The sequence below is a fragment of the Oculina patagonica genome, chromosome 13 (genome assembly GCF_052425735.1).
Source record: "Oculina patagonica isolate OP01 chromosome 13, crgOcupat, whole genome shotgun sequence".
Lineage (NCBI taxonomy): Eukaryota > Metazoa > Cnidaria > Anthozoa > Scleractinia > Oculinidae > Oculina > Oculina patagonica.
The window spans coordinates 20,194,929-20,209,301 of NC_135770.1; the positions used below are offsets into that span (position 1 = coordinate 20,194,929).

At 40.4% G+C, this 14,373-nt stretch overlaps 1 protein-coding gene across 1 annotated transcript; it reads left to right on the top strand.

Annotated features, from left to right (window-relative positions):
• Nucleotides 1–36: 36 nt before the first annotated feature.
• Nucleotides 37–13,845, top strand: LOC144635468 (uncharacterized). The gene is made up of 13 exons (XM_078494571.1): nucleotides 37–241; nucleotides 718–1,008; nucleotides 1,554–1,853; nucleotides 3,129–3,428; nucleotides 4,536–4,886; nucleotides 5,048–5,353; nucleotides 6,042–6,508; nucleotides 7,286–7,380; nucleotides 7,451–7,610; nucleotides 8,448–8,514; nucleotides 9,664–9,935; nucleotides 11,252–11,408; nucleotides 12,227–13,845. Exons 1-13 carry the CDS (start codon nucleotides 37–39, stop codon nucleotides 12,763–12,765), a joined length of 3,510 nt encoding a protein of 1,169 aa, XP_078350697.1. The 3' UTR covers nucleotides 12,766–13,845.
• The last annotated feature ends 528 nt before the right edge of the window (nucleotides 13,846–14,373 follow it).

The following is a 14,373-nucleotide window of genomic DNA, read 5'->3' on the forward strand; positions in this document are numbered from 1 at the left end:
TGGCAAGAAATAGCGGAAGACAAAAGACATGGAATCATGCAAGGATACAAGCTGTTTTTGTACGAGGTGACAAAGAACAAGGGATTACAAAGCTTGGAAAATCGTACTTACGACTTCACTGTACTGGAGACGAACCTCACAGGGCTCAAAACGTACACCAAGTACAGGATAGAAGTTTTAGGGTTCAATTGTTTTGGAAACGGTCCTGCTGCAGCTGTGGAAGTATTTACAGAGGAGGGAAGTAAGTTAACCCATCTTTTTATTGAATTTATTTCTTTTCAAAGAAATTTATTTTTTTCTTTGTTTCTGCCCTTGTAGCTAAAAAAATGCCACTTTACGTTTACTATAGAACTAACACAAAGCACAATTCACTGACTCGTTGTTTGTTTGATGAATTAACTGACTGGTTAATTGACTGTTTAAACACAATGTTTAATGATTAATTACTGCTGTCTGATGAACTGTATCACGAACTCTCTGATTAACTATCTAGCTGACGACCCACTGAATGGCTGCCTTTTTATTTTACTGTCTGTCCGTCTGTCTGTCTGTCTTTCTGTCAGTCTGTCTGTCTGTCTGTATCACTGACTGACGTATTGACTGTTTGAAGGATTGTGACTTACGGACTGACTATCTTGTCGACTGATAAGCTGATTTTTAAGGCAACTATCTGACTGACAGACTGAATGATTGATGCCTGTATTGTTCTTTTCTCAGCCCCAAGTGTGCCTCCAAGTAACCTTACAGTTCACGATAGAAGTTCAACCAGTATTCTTGTAACGTGGGAGCCTGTACCCGAATGCTGTCAATCCGGGATCATTAAAGGTTATCACGTGACCATGACAGACTCAAGCAACGCTTCAGTAACGATAACAAAAAACGTCACCGACTTAAATGCGCGATTCGTAAACCTGAAAAAGTTTCATCTGTACCAGATTTCCGTAAACGCATTCACATCTAAAGGTACCGGACCCAAGGTTTCCACAACAGTGTCTACGGATCAGGATGGTAGGCTTAATAATCCTCTTTATAGAGCTGTTTCGAGAAAGGTTTGCCCTACAGAAGCGTAAAGGCGTCCGCGACAATGCTGAAAGATACTTGGATCGAAAATGACGAAAAGGAAAGAGAAATCGTGAATGTATACGTATTCATGCTTTCTTTATCTTCAGCGCTGAAATACGATAAATTCGAACAAACAGCGGTAAACTGCCACTACTCTCGTAAGTAATCGTTTAGCATTGTTGCGTACGCTTTTACGCCTGTGTAGGACAACCCTTCTCAAAACATTGCACTTTAATTAATTAATTACACTTTAATTTATAAAAAATAATAATAATAAAATAATCACTGACTCACGCACCCATGGCCACGCCCGTACCCGCGCCCGTACCCGCGCCCGTACCCAGGTATCCACGCAAACACGCGCCCACGTTTCCCTCAACTTTCACCTCATTGACCAATCTAAAAAAATTTATACTGGATCAGTTATAGTGAATATCTCGATATGGACTATGTATGATTTTAGTATTTGAAAATTAATTGTTTTATTTTAGTTCCAGAAGCACCTCCTCAAAATTTTACCGGCTATAACATAAGCCAGACAGAGATCCTGTTATCTTGGGCCCTTGTTCCTGAAGATAAAGTCAGTGGCATCGTAATAAGCTATAACGTGTCCTACACAAAGGCTGAAGGGGATCAGCCAGCTGAATACAGAAGTTTTAATGGTTCAACTCTTCAGGCAGTAATAGATGGACTAGAGCCTTTCACAATTTACAAGTTGAACGTGAGGGCGGTTACCATTAAAGGGCCTGGGCCATCCAGTCCGTTTATCATTGTAAACACCGAGGAAGAAGGTATGTGGTTTTGACCGAAACGTCTCTTGTGTATAACTCGGCCAAACGTTTCTTAACCCTATTCAGACGGGTGGTGGGGGAGGGGGGGGGGGGGGTGGGCTTTTGAGCCCCGCGCTGACTTTGAACGCTTATAACTTTTTCAAGCTTTAACCAAACGCTGCCAAACTTTGCGAGTTTATCTAACATTTATCTGGAAACAATTTAGTAGAATAGGTTGTTGTGTCAGGAACTTGATATCACCATGGCAAAGGCATTTTGACAGGCATGTTTTCCCAAATGTGTAATTTTCGTATTTCTATTAATGAATTACTAACTTGAATGCAATTATTGTCACCTTTTTACGGTTTTTTTAAACCAATTTAATTGATTTTGAGTACTTTGCAGTAATTTTGGGTGCTTTTCTGGCGTTTTGGAAAAATTTTGAAATCCAAGAAGTCTGATCCAAGATGGCGGCTGTTTTGACATCATGATGTTATTTTCACGTGATGTGACGTCATCATCCCACGTGACGTATACCAAAAGATAAATTTTCGAACATACTATACATCCTATAAGTTTCATTGTGACTGCGTAAATATTCTGGTAGTTACATAGGGGGGGGGGGGGAGGGGCTTGCAAAGCCCCCCCCGGTCCCAGAAGGTCCAAAAAAGCCCGGTCTGAATAAGGTTAAGGTAACGTCCATTATTGGAATATGACATTATTTTTCGCTTTTACCTTTCACTCTTCAGAATAAGAACCGAAAATTAAAGGGAGATTAAATCCACAACTCACATGTGGATTGGATACACTTAATCCGTCGTTTCGTTGTGTACCTCTCCTTTACCAACTTGCTCAGAATACCAGAACGCCTTTCCTCTAGTTTGGAAACCGACTATGACGAAGAAACTAAAAGAAAACGCTGTGGTTAAAACGGTAACGCAAGTGGACGCAAGTTATCGCAAGTTAAACTTGCGTACAGACTTGTGTTGGGTAGCCAAACGACTCACACGTTTACTCGCAAGTGGGCGCAAGTTGTCAACAAAGGCATTTCAATGCTATTGTGCTATTGTGCAAGACTTGCGTTGACTTGCATTGGGTGGCCAACCGGTGAAAAACTTGTGTTAGATCTCGACTAAGGTGAACGCAAGTCATCGTAAGACAACGCAAGTGCTCGCAAATCCTAAAACTTGCGTGCACTTGCGTCTCCGTTTGGCCAGGCCTTTATGTCTTTCTTTCTTACCTCAATCATTACTTGTTCGCATGCTCGTATATTTCCAATCTATGCTTTTCTTGCAGCTCCTCAAGTTGCACCAGCATCATTTCAAGGCATCAATTCAAGCTCAACGTCCATTGTGCTACAATGGGACCCAATCCCCGAAGAGCAAGTCGCCGGAGTTCTAAGAAGTTTTTACATAACTTATCGCCAGTTAGACACCGCTGATAACACCACTTATAACATCACGGTTCTTCCCACGAACCAAACAGTTGAGATAACCAATCTACGAAAATACACGAACTATAGCTTGCAAATTAAAGGAGTGACAAAGTTTTTCGGGGCAGCAACGGAACCTATTATCATCACAACTGATGAAGACAGTACGTCACACCATTTTTGTTTCTTTGTTGTTATGCTATTGTGTGGATAACTTTTTTTGCAACCTGTAAGGGCCTGTTTATATGGAGGAGAGTTGTCCCTGGTAGGAGGGTTACCCTCCATACCGAGCCACCCCAGGCGAGAGAGCTTTTCATACGTTTCTTTATAAATAGCTGCGAACTGTTTATATGAGAAATTGCAAAGTTGGCTCGGGGGGCAGGGTGACCCTGGGTGGAGGGTCACTCGCTTTGATGGTAGGGTGACCCTTGGGAGCGAGCCAACTTTTTTCCATATAAACAGTTTGGTTATTTTTGCCTCGCCTACCAGGGACAAGTTGACACATACGGAGCATGCGCAAATGCTAGAATCGGCCAAAACAACATCGAAGTCGGCGGAAAATTTGTCTAAAGTGGTCTTCGTCGATGATTCAGCGTTCCTGATTTTAAAAAAGGCAGTCTTAATAGATATTTCAAAATAACTCTCGCCAGTCTTTCGAACCGAGAGGGTCAAGTTTTGGCTCGGTCAACAGGGACAACTTTCTCATATAAACGCTCGGTAAAAGATAGCTCGGGGGAAAGGGTTACCCTCCTACCAGGGACAACTCTCCTCCATATAAACAGACCCTAAGATTCTTTCGGATCCCATCTTTGAGATGATACTGTGCCCGCGTGTTGGTCAGAGAGGTCACTAAACAACATGTCACGTTCGTTTGGCGGACGGTGTGAAACGGAAACATCTAAAGTGCTTATTTTTATTTCTCTGACTAGTGAAGCGCGGCCACATGAAAGCGACCTAAAAATTTCTTTGCATTGGTTGGACTACCTTTGATGAAATTTCGCACTCTTGTTTAAAATACAAGCATTTCGTCTTTATCTGTAATACCCTTAGGCTGCACACACATAAAGAATCCAAGGGCGTCTGAGAGTTTAATAAGTTAACATAAAAATTTTATTAGGACGACTATGGTGCTACACAAAGCAACCCTAGTATAATTTGGGCAATACTATTGAAATGTTAGGAAAAAATGCAGCACTTCGGACAAAAATCTTCCAGGTTATCTTTAAAACTGTTTAAAGCTTTGACACTGATACTGTGTTTCTTTTGTTTAGTCCCTAGTCTACCTCCCCAAAACATTCAGTTACAAAACTCAAGCTCTACAAGTATCTTAGTCCAGTGGAAACCAATCCCTAGCGACTACATTCACGGAATACTCCTGGGGATTAAACTTCTCTACCAATCTGCACCAAGAGACAACAGCATAGTGTTCAGTTCCCGCGCAAGGCGTGCGACGGAGGGGGACTGGTCTGAGTACACGAACATCACTTTACCTCCGAACGCATTGTCCTATGAGATGACTTCTTTGAAGAAATTCACAAACTACAGTGTTGTCATACTGGGTTTTACTTCCAAAGGAGACGGAAATGTTAGTCACCAGTTTGTTGTGTCCACGGATGAAGACGGTTAGTATGAATGATGAGAAAAAATGTTTTTTCATTTAAATAGAAAAACCTTAGAGTCAATTGTTACAACTTTTAAAAAGATTTTCACATAGAAAAAAGCAAATCTAATTTTCCGTGTAACTTTTGAAAATTTATAACGCGTACTTTTCATTGTTTTTCAGTTCCCAGCATGCCACCGTCCAATTTTTTAACCATAACACGCAGTGGTGGCCTTAGAATGGAGGTGTCATGGGGCCCAGTGCCAGATGGTTTTGTTCACGGTATTCTGTTAGGCTACCATATTTACTACACGAGGATTCAACGGACTGACCAGGATGTCATAATCTCGAATACGGAAGTTATAACTGTTGGACCTGATGAACGGAACACGACTCTAATGCTTCTGAATAATTTAGCCATTGATAATGTGACAATTGCAGCGTTCACGATAAAAGGTGAAGGAGTGAGATCCGAGATCAAAGATGGATGTAAGTAAGGCGCTTAGTTACTGAATGCCTCCATTATATGCATTGCCTTTAAACATTATTTGTATGTTTCGTTAATGTTTCCAGATCTATTTGTTCCAACGCGGGAAGAAAGGGGTGCAGACTTAACTCCTGTATACTGCAAGAAGCTGCATAAAAGGGCTTTCTCTACATCTTCACAACTAAGAAAATCCCTTTTATTCAGCTCTGTTATTTTAAAAAGCTGTAGAACCTTTCGGTTACCACATAAACTTCATCAACCTATAGAGACTCATGCTAAAATCGAAAACTTTTCAATTACTGTTTCTCGATTAAATACAAATTAAATACAATATTCAAATTGAATTTGAATGTTTGAAACGAATAATGCAATCCGTTCGCCGTTATTCAAAACTATTCCGGAATATTAGGCGGCACGCGCTGTTTACTTTGACTGTAATAATCGCCGGGCTTGAATAAACTGCAGTCAAATAAACTCCTGTCCACCAGGCCAAATGTTAGGGGTATTCCATGTTGAATAATACTTCAAAATTAGTTTGAAATGATCACACACTAATTCTCAGTATTCATTCATTAAAAAAACACCTAGTACATCATCGTTTCAGGTTAACAAGCAAATCTGCAAAAACAACGTCTATTTTGAGTTGTCTTACTAAAACAAAAAAATTAGCTACATTAATTCTATTTTCAGTGACCTGCAAATGCCCAAGAGAGTTCACAACTAGTTGGTACCCATTCCCTCCGTACATCAAGTACGAGGAAGGCTCGGTAGGAGGCTTAATTCCTCACATCTTAGAGGACGCTGTCGAGTTCTGCTGCAGTGACTGTACTCTTGCCAATGGGAAATCGGTGTCTACAATCAACTTTGAGCTCGACGGGAAGGGAAACCCAGCGCAAAAGTCCAGCGTCGAGACATTTATCAGCAGCATCGATTCCCACACAGATTTTAGTGTTCCGGTGAATGTCCAAAAGGGACAAACGCACTATTCTCTGTATCCTCACATCAAGCTAGCGGAGTCCCCCGGTATAGCCTTCATCGCTGTTATAGAGCAAGAGGTCAAGGGCATAGCAGTCGAAAATTTGTTTCTTGAAACATGGCCTTTGCTTCTCGTGACGTCTATCATGATGCTTGCTGTTGGAATACTTATGTGGATTTTGGTATGTGCGACTGCGCAAAATTCTAAAATTTGAAATAAACACATTTCAACTTCTGAATTTCATGTTCCGTTTAGACGTTTACAACAGTGTCAAATTTAATTAACATTTTTTGCTCCCTCCCTCCCTCCCTTGCAGCCTACCTATCTACCTTTACCTACCTCCCACCCTCCCTCTTAACCTCTCTACCAGCCAACCTACCATCTCACTCCCTCTTTCCTTTTTCCATTCCTCCGTCCCTCCCTCCCCCTCCTTCCTTCCCTTGCTACCTACCTACCTACCTACCTACCTACCTACCTACCTACCTACCTACTTAACTACCTACCTACCTATCTACTTAACTACCTACCTACCTACCAACCTACCTACCTACCTACCTACCTACCTACTTAACTACCTACCTACCTACCTACCTACCTACCTACCTACCTACCTACTTAACTACCTACCTACCTACCTACTTAACTACCTACCTACCTACCAACCTACCTACCCTACCTTCTTACCCCCGTCCTTCCCTTTTACCTTCTCTACCAGCTTACCTACCTCCTCCTTCCCTACTTCCCAGCCTCCTTCCCTCCCTTCCTCTCAGCTAGCCCACCTACCCACCTTAATACCTACCTCATTCCCTACCAATATCTTTTCCCTTCCTCCCTCTCTTCCTACCTCCCTCTCTCCCAGCCAACCTACCTACCTACTTACTTACCCACTTACCCGGACTCTTTCAACCGATTGGATCAGAAGAAATTAGATAAAAAACCTTCTTTTTTTACTTAATAGGAAACTCAATCGAACAGAGCAGAATTTCCAAGATCATTTTTTCAAGGCGCCTGGGAAGGATTCTGGTGGGCCTTCATTACGTCCACAACGGTGGGGTGAGTCACAATTTGTTTAGAACTCAGCCTTTAATGTTTGAGTTTAGGCCTCTGAACGAAACTCTTTCAGATATGGTGACCGCTGCCCAAGAGGAGTGCCATCCCGATTTTTTGCAATCGCTTGGGCCTTGTGTGGTTTGGTTGTTATCGCCATTTTGACTGGAAGAATCACCTCGGCTCTCACAGACTACAAGTATTCGGAAACGAACATGGAACTCTATGGTGCAGAGGTTAGTTTGATTACAAACGCTCGTCCTATTGGATAAGGCTAGTTTTCACTTGTGAGGTAGTGACGGAGTTGGAGTCAGAGACAAATTAAAAGAGTCGTAAGCAGATTTCCAATTCCGCTTATAACTCCGTCGCTTGTGATCTAATGTAAACTAGATTGTCGGAGTGAGAAACAGAAAGCAAGCATTCAAAGAAAGTAAGAATTAGTGTTGACACTGGTGTATTTGCTTCTGCTTGCAACTCCGACAATCTTTATCCCCACTCTGCCGTGTCGTCTGGTCACCTTCCTTATAAGGAAACTCAAAAACTTGACGGTGGCATATTCTGTCAACGAAGTCAGCAACGAATGACCCGGACGCCGGCTTTTCAAGAGGGCATCAATTGAAACAGAGGTCTCGTTTCATTTAGTAGCGTAGCAACGAATGACCCGACGACAGAAGCAGGATAGAAGCGTTAACCGGATTAAGTCTGGAATGTAGCCGCGAAAGTACTGGAGCATTATCGGCCAAGTCGTAAGCAAAATTGGAAGAAAATGGAGACGCTTTGATTCTTCCGGCTCCAATTCCGCGGAGCTTATGACTTTTACGACTCCAGTTTTTTTTTTTATTTTCACTAAGTCGTAAGTGCTCTTACGACTCCGCTTGTGACTTCGACTCCGTTGCTAATAAAAAAACAGCCTCTAGAAACCAAAAAAGGCGAAAAACACATTCTACCCAATGAACCAATCAGAGCGCACGTTTAAAATCATAATTAAATAATACAACCTGCTGTGGCAAGTTTGTCCTAATAAGTCTCACTGTCTCTTCTTATTTTTGTTTTGTTTAAACCTTGACTTGTAGGTTGCAACTATTGCGAACAATACCGATTTTCGACTTGGTGTGCTGAAAAATGCCAGGGTGAATACAGGTAAATTAAAGGTGGCTGGTTAGATTGGTAGGCAACAGGTACCTTTTGTCAACTCTCTCTGTTCCAAATGTACATGTAATTCATTCATGCACAGAAAAACAGATTTTACTGGAAAAAACCGTAGTCTGTTTTACTGGTTAAGAACTTAAAACCCCGTAATGATTTTTATATCCGTGTCTCGGGCATTTAACCGCAGTTACACCGATAATACTGAGGAATAACCTTTCGTAGAACACTTTTATAAAGGTTTAACAAATACGTAAAAATTCGTTGCCACGACAGCATCAAAAGAGTTTCAAGTTTCGACCTTCAAAAGGTCAATTTTCAAGTTTCTAGTTTCGAGTTACAAGAGGTCAAATAGCTGACCATTTTTTTTAACTTTTGAGGCGAATAACTTTAAAACTATTCGGTGAAAATGTTTTTTTTTTAATATATATTTATTTAATCAGCATAAAAAATAATTTTAGAAATATTGAAAAAAATCTGCCGGTAAAGTTCCCAACGATGTTATTTTTACATTAACTTAAGATAAGTGGGAGTTTTTGATATTAAAATAAATGTTTCTTTTGCCAAAAACATATTAAGGGCAAGATAAACATATCAAAAGGAAGATGAAAATATATCAAAAGCAAAAACTCTTACCAAGTACTTTTTAAAGTTTTAGCCCCAAACGGTAAAAAAATAGGGTATTTTCGTTGCCATGGCAACGAAGGTCGATTTCATTTGGCCGGATCAGGCTCTGGTTACTAAAAACAAAAGCTTTAAGGTTTACAGTAAACGTTTTTCAGTCACACTGAAAGAGTGTGACTGAATACAGTGCCAAAGACGGCAAGTGTTAACTATTGTGAGCCAACAAAACATTTATTTGGAGACTATTCTATTTCAACTACGTTTAGTGAATTAAGGAATGCTTTATGAAAAGTATCGGTTGATAATCAAGGGATCGTTTTAAGTTTACACTGTTAACAGCTTATAACTTCAACGATTTGTCAAATAAAAATCGCGCGACTCTTTAAGCATTGTTGGTTGATAATAAGCTAGTTATTGAGTGACAATCACCTTAATTTTTTTTTGAACTAGCGACTGCCTTTTAAATGATAACTGTTTACTGATCCTGCGTTATGTGTTATCTCGCTTTCATAATTTTAGTGCGTAACTACAAGAGTTACAAGGAAATCAGCCAAGCGCTTAAAGACCGAGAAGTGAAAGGAGCCTTGGTGGACCTTTATGTGTTGTCCTCTTACAAGCAACTGTTTGATGACCCTCGCTTCAGGATCGTCCGCGTGTACGATTATAAGGCCAGTTACGGAGTGGTCCTAGCAGGTCACTCCATGGAACTAGAGAAGTGTCTTACAGAGTATACTAAGGCACATGCAGAGAGTGTGTCTCGTAGGATCGAAGAAAATGTAAACATTCTTAAGGTGAGACGACTGTTTTCAACTGAGTTTTTTTTAAATGAATGTCTTTCTGGTACAGAAAAAAATTAAAGGATGAGCCGGTGAACGAACGAGAAAGTGAATGGTTAGTAAGTTAGCAAGTGAGCAGGTTTTGGAAAGAAGTATTATAATATAATAATAAAGTATTTTTCGTTTGTCTCACGACGTAGTGTCACTTGTGATGTACATCACAAGTGACACTACGTCGTGAGACAAACGAAAATACTTTATTATTATTGTACTCTACCACGATGATTAACGACAACATTTTTTACGATATTATAATATATATCCTTATTTCGCCTTACCCTCCAAAGAGAGGCATTGGGGACTCAGATTTTTTCTTTGGCCCACGCTCGTGACATACGTGAACATTACGTCTTCCTCATTTCACTACCTAGCTACCGTCTTTCTTTATTTTATCATAATACAATACGCCGTCGACATTGCTGATCTTAGCAGTATGCAGGATGCGTGTCACATATCAACTTAGTAAATGGTCTTGCTCACCATGAGTCCCTCCGTAGCTCTGTGGATAGAGCGCCCGCTCGGTGTTTGGGGGTCATGGGTTTGATTTCCAGGGGAGACTCGGATTTTTTCTTTGTTATATTACACGCTCGTGACATGATGAACATTATATCTTTCTCAATTCTGTTTCAGCTTTCCCTTTCCTCTTTTTTTAAATTAGTTAACAACTATTCGCCGAAGTGGAGGTGGCTAGTGGTGGATATTTAGTGTTTAATTATATTAACTTTGAGATAATATAGCCCGAACGAATATTTTTTGACAAGTTTTTTTCCCTTCAAAGATTATAATTTTCTCGCGCGCAATGCTCGGAGGTGAATAGCAAAAGATATTCCAAGTTTGAGTAGCCAATCTGCGCGCGTCAAAAGCGCCATCCACTATTTTAGTATATAGTACTAAATAAAGATATTAGCCCATTATCTCGAAAATGTTCATAATCTATCGATAACAAAGTATTTACTCTTCTCACAGTCATTTAGACTAAAAAAACATCAATTTTCTAATTGTTGAAAGTTAGTAAGAGTGTTAGTAAGAGAGTGAGTGTGAGTGTTCGGTAAGTGTGGTTGGAGGGGGGGGGGGGGGAGGGGGGAGGTAAGAAGGGATGATTATGAGCAACGAGGTGCTTGCAGACCAGAGAATCAATGACTCTTCATCCTTACAGTCTTAAGGAGGCTAAGTTATCAAGAAGGGAGATCCCCGTAGTCGGCAAGGAGCACTGTGTTGCACCATTATTAAACCAAGCCTCAAAATTTTAACTCAGTTTTTATGTTATATAGGAACCAGAAGATAGCCCGGCTGAGCAGCAGACCACGAGTCTTTTTAACGAAAAATCGCCAAAGTTTATTACCACAGTAAAAATTATCTCGACTTTGTTGCTACTGGCTTGCTTGGTGGGACTCATCTACGAAAGCCGTCGAAGAAAGATCAGCAAAGGTTGGTTAACATTGCTACAAGTATTACACCCAACTAGTTTTTTAAGGCGCCGAGCTAGAAGGGAGTTAGCTGGTACCTTAATTAACATAGTAATCAAGAAGAGGCCATCACATTGGCTCGACTCTCTGTCTTTTTGAAAGCTCGCGTTTCTTGCCACACACAACGGTAGGATTTGGAGGGGATGACACCCAAACTCCCAAACGTGGAAAATGATTTATTCTCGCTATTATGTACTATCGAATATAATGGATGAGGGTCAAGAAGTGTTCTTTTTTACAAAAAACATATCGAGGTGGACACTAATATTTCGCTTTGCCGCCGTGATTTCCGAGGTTTACAATTGGTTAACTCATAGTTAATAGAAGGAAATGGTTAGGAAGTGCGGCAATGTTCCTTGTTGTTTGTTTTTGTTCGCTATTTTGGGGGGTTGACCCTGCACAAAACCTTACAAAATACAATAGGTGGTTTCGTGTGTTCATGTAACTAACCAATAGAAAATTGCGATTACATTATTCATGCATAATGTATGAGCGCAAAACAAAAGATGCGCAAGATTGTGGACCTTCCAACAAAAATCTTGGCCTCTTTGTTTGCTCCTTTGTTGTTTGCCGGGCTTTCTAACAATTTCCCTTTATTAACTATGATTAACTAGGTGGAAGTTTTGTCGTGAAAGACGTGAAACACGTTTTGCATTCTTTGGGGAGGGCGTAGGCAGTAATTTAAGTTTGTTTTCATTGTTTTGTACATTCGTACGTGGTCATCATGACAAGAATCATGCTTGACTGTGACTTTTGTAAAGGTTTTATTTTCTCTCACAGTTTTAACCCAAAGCAAAGATCTCAAGAATGAGATGTCTCCACTTGTGGACAGTTTCTTCGCGAACATTAAGGAGAAGGTAAAAGTACTATCAAAACGGCACCGTAAGGAGAGATATCACGTGATGCGGGTGGAAAGAGAACGCGATCAGCAAGCAACCGATGCAGTCAAAGAGTATTACGAAGTACTTAGCTTGCGTGACATTCGACAGGAGTGGTCGTCACGTCCACGTGCCAGCACTATGCCTGTCAAAAACGTGGCGTCATCGTTGAGTAGAAGAAACTCGTTCAGTTCAAAGCGGGAATGTTCCCTATGTGCTATGTCCATCAAAGGCGTCGCGACACCACTGAGTAGCAGAAAATCATACAATTTAACGATGTGGCCTTTTGACGCCGAATCGACAAATCACTTGTCGCCCAATGTCACATTAACCATGAGACCTGCATCTCTTCCCATGAGGAGGAAGCACGGATTTGGCCTCCCGGTTGCTCCCGTTACGTTGGAGCCGAATGTCCGTGTTGTAGATGAAACAAGGTTGTAGACTTTTGGATACAACAACGTCTTGCCCGCTCCCCCTCAATCAGGCTCTTGCCTTGCAAGTTGATCTATGTGATACGTAACATTCTTAGTGTTTTGCAAACGGCTAACTTTATTACAAGCAATTACTATACAAATGATGTAATGTATATGAAATGATTCATATATGAACTGCGGATGTATATGAAAGTGATAAATGATCATCGCAGTGAATTTCCAATTTAAGCAATTGGAATAAAGAAGCCTGAAAAAAGTTTTTTCAATTGCTTAAATTGGAAATTCACTGCGATGATCATTTATCACTTTCAATTACTATACAATAGCTTCATAGTAAATGCCCAAGCGGGACTCCCTTGTGACAGAGATTGGACTCCTACATATAAAGCCGCGCCCAGCATTGGATACCTGGATACCTTGGATACCAGCATTGGATACCTTCCCTAGCTCTGTCCCTTTCATATGGAAGTCCCCCCCTCCTTGGGGTTATTGCTGATTCGGCATACACTATATTGGATACAATTCTGTTCTGAAAACCCTTATTCAATTAATTTACCGAGTCGTTAGCTTAAACTGAATTAATATTGTGCTAGCTCTTTATTGTACATCTTTGTTGAATGTTTCTTATTGTTGCAATCCTGTAATCTAGATACAGAGATAAATCGACTGACGGCCTTTAAAAACTTGGTTGTATTAACTGGGTTGGTTTCAATCGTGATACCAGTATCAATTCCTTTATATGTTGTAATGACGGGATGTCCTCAGCGATTCCTGCTCTCAGCTTAGTGAACACTGAGGGCCTAGTTGTTCAAATGGTTGATAGCGTTATCCACCGGATAAATCACTATCCAGCGGATAAGTGATGGCACAACAAACTATGCTATCCACTGGATAGTGATTTATCCGGTGGATAGCGCTATGCACCCTTTAAACAACCGGGGCCAGAACTACAGTCAAACTTGTAATAAACGGTCATCCTCAGGGAATGGCTAACTGAACGTTAAATACAGTTTAACTGGCTTAAAAACAGCCACTCTAATATGAATTTGATTGCTCACACAAGATAAATTGGCCACAGGAAGAGGCTGATAACTCTCTTCGTCATTTGTAAAATAAAGTATGGCTTTTGAAAACAGTTTGTTTCTGTTTTTGTTCTAAGATCGTGAAACTACCTTATTATAGGAATATAACGAGGCATTTTAACAACGCAAACAAAATTGACGCGTAATAAAATTAACGCGAATTTAAGAAAAGTTCTGGTTAAATGCTTATAGTAAACGTGTTTATATTAATTAACATCAATAAAATTAACGCGATTTTTTGAAACTCGCGTTAATAACATGTATCGTTAATTTCCTATAATAAGGTACATTTGAAACATACATCGTGAAACTTCATTTGCTTCATGGCCACAGTTTTTCTAGCTTGTAAAATGCGATTTGTTGACGATTTGTTGAATAATAAAACAAATCTTCACATTTGAACCAACTCACCCTAGGCCTCGTCTTGTGATTAGCGATTTTGCAGGATACTTGATAATTTTTTAAATTTGACGCGACGCGACACATGGATTACGCCTTACATGAAATTATAATGATTCTGCTTCGCCACTTTT

Coding starts and splice junctions, on each gene's coding strand:
- LOC144635468 (XM_078494571.1), top strand. CDS start 37: ATGCAAGGATACAAGCTGTTTTTGTACGAGGTGACAAAGAACAAGGGA. Junction 242..717: donor AGTATTTACAGAGGAGGGAA/GTAAGTTAACCC, acceptor TTCTTTTCTCAG/CCCCAAGTGTGCCTCCAAGT. Junction 4,887..5,047: donor TGTGTCCACGGATGAAGACG/GTTAGTATGAAT, acceptor ATTGTTTTTCAG/TTCCCAGCATGCCACCGTCC.